Source organism: Coenobita brevimanus, chromosome 61, assembly GCF_032717465.1.
Source record: "Coenobita brevimanus isolate Jiangsu-jjx chromosome 61, ASM3271746v2, whole genome shotgun sequence".
NCBI classification, from domain to species: domain Eukaryota; kingdom Metazoa; phylum Arthropoda; class Malacostraca; order Decapoda; family Coenobitidae; genus Coenobita; species Coenobita brevimanus.
The window spans coordinates 306,180-314,817 of NC_137014.1; the positions used below are offsets into that span (position 1 = coordinate 306,180).

Below are 8,638 nucleotides of genomic sequence, written 5' to 3' on the forward strand. Positions count from 1 at the left end.
AAGCCCCAGGAACTGATGGAGTGTGTGGTGAAATGCTGAAGAATAGGGGAGAGATAGAAGAATGGATATGGAAGATGTGCAGATTGGCCTGTGATGAAGGACAGTCCCAGAAAATTGTCAGGCAGAATAATTCCCCTGTACAAAGGAAAAGCGTACAAAGGAAAAGGGGAAAAAGAAATGTGTGGTAATCATAGAGGCATTTGTCTTCTTAGTGTAACTGGAAAAGTGTATGGTAGGATATGTACTGACAGAGTAAGAGAAATAACAGAAATTTGTTGGAGAAGAACAGGGAGGTTTTTGGATGGGAAGAGGTTGCATAGATCCGATGTTCATTCTTGGGTCTTCAGTAGAAAAGTTTCTAGAGAAGGGAAAGAAGTTGTATGCGGCCTTCATGGATTTGGAGAAAGCAAATGACAGGGTGGATAGACAAGGAATGTGGAAAATATAAAGATTATAATTATGGAGTAAATGGGAAGTTGTTGAATGCCGTGAAGTGTATGCATAAGGGGGCTATGGCTACAGTGTGTGTGGATAGTGAATTGAGTGAATTTTTCAGTCTGAATGTTGGAATGAAACAGGGATGTGTCATGTCTCCATGGTTGTTCAATCTACATATGGATGGGGTTATAAAAGATATACAAGGTAGGGAAGTGAATGTTGGAGTGGCTTTAATGTGAGAGGGCAATGTTTGAAAACTCCCTGTACTGTTGTTTGTAGATGATACTGTACTGCTATCTCAAGATGAAGGGGAACTGCAAGGCTTAGTGAATGAGTTTGGAAGAGTGAGTAAGAAATGGAACCTAAAGATTAAAATAGCGAATGGTTATGTCTTCATGACATATGAAATCACTGGATGTACAGTGATGTTGGATGATTTGGAAATGGAAAATGTAAGTGCATTTAAGTACTTGGGTAGTATGATGAGTAAAGATGGAAGTTTGGAGGGTGAAGTGCTTGAAAGAGTACAACAAAGAAGAAAGGTTGCTGGTTCTTTGAATGTAGTCATAAGAAACAGGGAAGTGAGCATGGAAGTAAAAAAGTCACTGCATGACAGTAGTGTATTTGTGATTCCAACTCTAACAAACGGATGTGAAGCTTGGACCTTGTTGGAAAGACATAAGTCAAGAGTGGGAGCAGTGGATACGAGTTCTCTGAAAGAAGCATGTGGAGTTACATGGTGAGACAGACTGATAAATAAGGAAGTGAAGGAGCATTGTGGTGTGGATGTGGATGTGACAGAAAATGTTAGGAGAAATGCACTGAGGTGGTTTGGCCATGTAGAGAGGATGGAAAGTAAGAGACTAACGAAAAGAGTGTATGTGAGTAAGGTGGAAGGGGGAAGAGGGAGGGGGGAGGCCAAGAATCAGATGGAGGGATGAAGTGGAGAGTTATATGAGAGAGGGGGGTGTGGGCTGGGCACAGGGCAGTGAAATGGTGGGGAACTGGGTGACATGGAAGTGATTTGTTTGTGGCCACCCCTTACGGGATTAAAGTGTCCGGCAATAGATAGACAGATAGATAGACAATTTTATTCAACTCTGGAAAGACTGTTGCTTAGTGTAGAGGTCAAAAACAGAAACCTGACATCTTCAGTATGAGATCTTAAGCTGAATAAAATCACCTATGGACTGAAAGAAAACCTAAAAGTGGCTATGTCACTGGGTTGATGGGTTTGATCATGCATGGGAGGATTACAATCAAGGATCATCTACTGTATATAAGCCTTCACATGATTTTATTTACTTTGGGGAACCTACTGCAATGAGGAGTTAGAAACTCTTCCTCCTTCTCCTCCTCCTCCTCATCATCATCATCATCATCATCATCATTATCATCATTCCAACCTGTTTTTCCCATTACAAGTTGGGGTCAAGGAGGTTTAGGAAAACAAAATACACATAAAATGTGATAGAAGACCTAACAAAAGGATGCCCAATGAAATGGGTCACATAAACAATCACTGGCCCGCCACCAGACAATCTCTATCTTAAGCCCTGCGCGTCTTCAACCACTGCCCAGAGATTGTGTGAGAAGGGAAAGAACCACAACCTCAGAAAGGAGGCAGGGTTAAGAGACAAGTTACCTGGTGGTGGGTATACAACACCAGCCCCTGGAATCCTGACACTTCACTATGAAAGATTTTCCCAAAGCTAAATAATACCAATATTTTTGTTGTTGTTGTTGTTGTTGTTGTTGCTGCGACCCCAGGCTCATCTGTATGTGAAACCAGTGGACTGCAGGGTGAAGCTGCCCTTCCCATGCAGTCCATTATCCTCCTTTTGGGGGATAGGGGGGGTTACTTCACTGCCCAATCATATCAGTGCCACCATATGAAGAGATCCCTCTTCAACACCTAATATGCTGTAATCATATGGAAACAAGAATAAACTGAAAATGACATCATCACTGAGGAGCCATTCAAATTGCTTCTCACCTTCTGTACGTCAACCTTATGTTGAGTGAGGTTCATTGCTCGGCTGGTGACGGCTTGCAATCGCTTTACTTGACGATGAAGGTGTAGCTGAAGTAGGCTCACCTCCACACGCACCTCATCACGACAGTTTGATAGCTGCACGTGTTCCCTGTACATTATCATCATCAGCATTATCATTATTACAATATTCTTTTCATCTTAATTTGCCCCAGATTTTCATCCTTCTGCTGCTTATTTCTCTTAGCTTGATACCAGTATAAAATATTGCCATGTCTCTGCACCCTTTCTATAGCACTTCCTTGTGAGTAGTACATAACAGAAATAATAATAATAATAATAATAATAATACAGTAATAATAATAATAATAATAATAATAATAATAATGATTAACCCGCCCCGTCCTGGAGACGTGAATTCACGTCCTCACATGATGTGCACTCATATCCCGGAGACGTAAATTGACGCAGTAACATTGCAAGGACATTGCAAGGTCCCTAATTTGCACAATTTTCAATTTTTGCGCGAGTGATTTTTAGCACATATACACGGGACACCTTCCTCTACAAGATGCCAGGCAGGGACAATGCCTTACCCAGCATGACCTCCCCCCCCCCTGCATGCCCTTTTCTCAGCAATTCACCTGTTATCAGTGACCTGGCCAGTAAAGCCATGTCATGCCACGGTACGAAATTCAGGGTCAGAGTGATTCCCCAATCGATGACAATGTGGAGGACAAACATTAGAGGAAGAAACAGTCAGAAATGATGATCAGGTAATGTGGCAAAAAAAGGTCAGGAATGGTGATGAGTTAGTGAGTGAAACAATGCTTATAATGCCTATATTACCATTTGAAAACCAATATACTCTCGTACTACATATAAATTCGTACCAAATAAATAAATAAATACCGTTTATGAGCGGTGTAGAATAGTTATCCTCCCATAGAACTCGTTTTCTTTGCAGCCAGCCTGATAGAAAACCCTGTAAGGTAAAGAGGTACTCCTACCTGTAAAGAGTATTTTAAACCTCAGGTGAGCGATTTCTCTATGAACTTTCGATGTTTCTCACCAAAAGCGGATGTTTGAACAAAAAAAAAAAAAAAAGGTCCAAAAATGTTGGGACTGGGGCGTACCACTGCCCAGAAAACGTCGGGATGAGGCGGGTTAATGATGATGATGATAACAGTAGTAGTAGTAGTAGTAGTAGTAGTAGCAGTAGTACTAGTAGTAGTTGTAGTAACAGTAATGATGACGATGATGACGATGACGATCATCACCACCACAATCATAATTACCATCATCGTCATCATCCTACCTCTTTTTTCCCACCTGCAAATGGGATAAGGTACAATACAGAAAAGCCAAAAAAAGGAAAGAATACAATGGTGTGAGAACTAATTAACAGCATGCCCAATGAAGTACGCCACACATATATTCATGCATCATTGAAGCTCCCAGAATCCTGACTCCAACTGACAGGTACACTTTTCCACATGCAGCTTCCATCCAACTGAATCAGTTCAACAGTGACATGCTGAAAAGGATTGCAAAACCTGTCATGTGCTCCTCCATACAAAATTCATCCAGCCAGCTCAGTCCCTTGTCTGTTCCCTAACTTTGTTGGCTTCCATACCCTTCTTTTTTACACATTTATTTACCGTATTAGTGGTAGGTGGTGGCGACCATCATCCAATCACTTGATGTAGTGCTGCCTACTTCTTCCTTAGCCTTTATCATTCTTTTTCTATGCCTGCCCTCCTCTCTTCCAATTTTTCCCATCTTTCCTGTCACTTCTTATTGATTTTCTTTCCTTTACAGGTGGCTTTACATTGAATGACAAGCCAAATGGTTTCCTGTAAGCCAAGAAACCATTTACGACACTGGGTGGTAACCATATAACCAAACCATACATGCTCACTACGTGTCAGCAAGTGGGTTGGTGTAGGGTTAGTGCCCCTCCCCGTAAAACAAATAAAAGTCAAACAGCCACCCTTTACGGGAGTATGGCGTCTGGCAATAGATAGATAGATTTACCATATCTATCTAACTTCTTCTGGACCTATCATGCCTCCTCCCACCTTCACACTAGCTCATATATATTCTTTTCCCACTCAATTCACATATATACAGTACTGTAATAATAATAATAATAATAATAATAACAATAACAATAATAATACTAATCAATGTCATCATCATCATCATCATCATCATCTAATCCTATGCTGGCCCACAAGGAGCATAGGAGTCCAGGGCTAGGCAGGTTGGTCCTAACATTTAAGATGAGAGTGACCAATCTCACTCATCCCTATGTGGCATTACGTTCTTCTTTTTTATGCGAGGAAGAAGGAACTGAAGGCCGAGCCTGCAAGTGTTGTTCCTCCCAAGAGAAAAACAAAATACAAGAGAGAGCCAAATTCAAGATCCGATCATTTTGAGATGCCTGTACACACTGCGTTTGGACTGGAGATCATAGGAAGCAGGAAATACAGACAGAGGGAGACAGTTCCAGAGTTGACCTGTTGCATAAATGAAGGACCGGGAGTAACGGTTAACTCTTGCATTAGATAGCTGGACAGAAAAGGGATGAGAGTTTGCTGCTAGACAGGTGCTACACGCCCGCTGTAGAGGTGGAGGAATGCATGCAGACAGTTCAGAGGAGCAGTGACCATTGAAGTAGCGATAGAAAAGAGATAAAGATGCAACAGTGCAACAAAGAGACAGAGGTTGAAGGGAGTCAGTAAGAGGAGGAGAGTTATTGAGCCAAAAAGCCTGTGACTCCATTCTATTGAGAAGAGCTGTATGTGGGGAGCCTCCCCACACATGAGAGTTATACTCCACACAGGGGCGGATAAAACCCCTGTATACTGTAGAGTCAACAACTGTGCAGGGGCAAAGAAGGAACAGAGTCGGCTTAGCACACCTAATCCCTTGGAAGCAGATTTTACAAGAGATGTAATATGATCTTTCCAAGATAAGTCCCGAGTAAATGAAACCCCAAACATGTTCAAGGATGATGCAGGATTAAGCTGAATATTATTAAACAATAAACCCTAACCACCCCTTGGATATAAACCTGCATTGGCTCAATCCAACTGGAGAGCCTTACTTAACCACTAAACCACCAGACGCCATAATTTGGTTATATGGTTAACCCGTCACGTCCCGAGGTTTTCCACACCTCCGACATCCCCCAGTCCCGAGGTATTTTCGATTTTTTTTTTTTTGGCTAAAACCTTCGCTTTTGGTGAGAAACATCAAAAATTCATAGAGAAATCGCTCACCTGAGGTTTAAAATACCCAATCCAGGTAGGAGTTCCTCCTTACCTGACTGGGTTTTCTAACATGCTGGCACCAAAGAAAACAAGTTCTATGGGAGGGTAACTATTTTATCCACTCATAAACGGTATTTATATATTTACTTGGTACGAATGTATATGTAGTATGAGAGTATATTGGTTTTCAAGCAGTAATAATGGCATTATAAGCATTGTTTCACTCACTAACTAATCACCATACCTGACCTTTTTTTTGCCACATTACCTGATCATTATTTCTGGCTGTTTCTTCTTCTAATGCTATGTAAACATTGTCCTCCACATTGTCATCGATTGGGGAATCACTCTGGCCCTGAATATCTTTACTAGCCAGGTCACTGGTAACAGGTGAATTGCCGAGACAATGGCGTGAGGGGGGGGAGGGGGGAGGTTATGCAGTGTAAGGCATTGTCCCTGCTTGGCATCTTGTAGAGGAATAGAGGAAGGTGTCCCGTGTATACATACGAAAAATCACGCGTGAAAACTGAAAATTGTGCAAATTAGGGACCTTGCAATTGCACGACGTACCGGTACGTCACCGGGACTGGCAAATGCAAATCGTTGCAACGTACCCATACGTCGATGGGACGGGGTGTGTTAACACCCAGCGTAGTAAATGGTTTCTTGGTGTGCAGGAACAATTTGGCTTGTCGCTCAATGTTGAGCCACCTGCAGACAGAAGGAAGAGGAACAAATGATGGAAAGACAGAAGGGGAAGGAAAGAAAGAATGAAGGAAGAGAGGAAATGGCAATCACCCAAGAGCAGCACTACATCGAGTGAGTGGATGGTGGGCGCCCCCACCTACCACAAAATAATAATAATCCATTCATCCATCCATCATCTAATCCTACGCTGTCCCATGAGGAGCGTAGAAGCCCAGGGCTAGGCAAGTTGGTCCTGGCATTTAAGATGAGAGTGACCAGCCTCACTCATCCATGAGTGGCATTACGTGAGCAATAAGCCCCAACCACCCCTTGGATATAAACCTTCACTGGCTCAATCTGACTGGAGCACTGTTATTACCCATTAAACCACCAGGTGCCAAAATTTGGTTATACGGTTACCACCCAGCATAGTAAATGGTTTCCTGGTGTGCAGGAAACCATTTGGCTTGTCATTCAGTGTAGAGTCACCCATAGGCAGAAGGAAGAGGAAAGAATGAAGGAAAGAAAGATACAAGAGGGAGTGCAAAGTCACTCGCAGGCAGAAGAAAGAGGAAAGTATGAAGGAAAGACAGAAGAGGATGGATGGAAAGAAGGATGGAGGAGAGGAGAGGGAAGACACCCGAGAGCAGCACTACATCAAGTGAGTGGATGGTGAGTGCCCCCACCTACCACACAAAATAATAATAAAAATAATAATAATGGCTCATCTTCTGTTTCTCAAAATCATCTTGCATGTTCTCATTGCAAGTATGTCAGAACCCGTATTATACAGGTAGTACAGTATACAAAATACACTGCTATGAGGGAAAAAGGCTATGTAGCACCCTATACCAAAAAAAATACACCTCAATACCATCATCATCATCATCATCATCAGACTCAACTCCACTTGCACATACTAATGACTCATTCATGACTCAATATTGCATGCAGCCAAGGAATATGTCATTGCCAAGTAAAAATAATAGATTATGTAAAGTCCAAGAACAATAAATAGTACAGGTTAACATATTAAAAACTTGAGACTACAAACCTTTCTGCACTGGTGGTATTCATCTTGACAGTGGTCAAATCAGACTCTAGTTTGTCTCGTGTATTCTCCAACTCCCTCACACTGGCCTGTTCTCGCCCTTGCACCGTCTGTAGACAATACATTTATAATACTATCAAAATACATGTACGATCACCACCATAAGTTCTGCTTAGTAGTGTAAATTGGCAAGCAAAAGCCAATTAACCATATCAGGTTTCTGGGCTGGGCAGATTATGTCTGTGCTAGAGTCAGTCACTCCCGCTGGCCCACATCTTCACGGCTCCATATTTTTCTTTGAACATTGTGTAAATACACTCTTCACGATAGAATGTTGGTTTTGGTGTCATTTTAAAGCTGAATAGTTGTACTTCATTGTAGTATGTTAAAAAAAGGAGAACAAAGAAAATAAAATGTCAAAATGACGAGCTGAAGTTAGGCAAAAAACAAAAATTTTATACCTTGCCGTACAAAAATATTTGGCAAAAAAAAAAAATCTTATAAAGATATGTAAATATGGTTTAAACCATGCAAAACTACAATTAATTATCTTTACAATGATATATAGATTATTGTAAGTTTTGCATTTTATTCCAAGGTAAAGCGAAAGGAAACAGACGCACAATTTTATTTAGTCTCGGCCTCACATTCACTTCGCAATCTTTTTCTTTGATCGGTCAGTGTAAATACACTTTCTATGACAGAATGCTGGTTGTGGTGCTGTTTTGAAGCTGAATAGTTGTACTTTATCACAGTATGTTGAAAAAGGGAAAACAAAGAAAATAAAATGTCAATGTGACGAGCTAAAAAAAAGGCAGAAACCGAAAATTTTATACCTTGCTGTAGAAAAATATGCACCAAGAATAAAGTGATAAAGAAACAAAACCATGAGTCAGACCATCTGTGTAGTACCTGTCACACATAGAACAACCATTCCGTGAATTCACGCTCGAGTTTCTTGGTTATGACATGTAAACGCAATTTATGGTGAATATTTTACAAAAGTTTCTTAAAATGACGATTAACAGCGTCATTGGAATCTCTGAAGTTGGATTTGAAATGACTATCAAAATCATCATTTGAATATCAAAGGGTCAATACTGGTATATGGATCGGAGGGATAAATTATCCGATAATCAAATTTGTACTGAAATCAGCTGAGTAATGATGAAAACTAAAACAGGAAATGTT

The 8,638-nt window shown here is 41.0% G+C and overlaps 1 protein-coding gene across 1 annotated transcript in view; it reads right to left on the reverse strand.

Annotated features, from left to right (window-relative positions):
* Positions 1-8,638, reverse strand: part of Ccdc39 (Coiled-coil domain containing protein 39) — an 88,423-nt gene that overhangs the window by 54,275 nt on the left and 25,510 nt on the right. Inside the window, exons 8-9 of the mRNA XM_080275265.1 lie at positions 7,451-7,557; positions 2,435-2,582 (exon numbers count right to left, since the gene is read on the reverse strand). Coding sequence (XP_080131391.1) covers positions 2,435-2,582; positions 7,451-7,557 — 255 coding nt within the window. The remainder of the gene's footprint in view (positions 1-2,434; positions 2,583-7,450; positions 7,558-8,638) is intronic.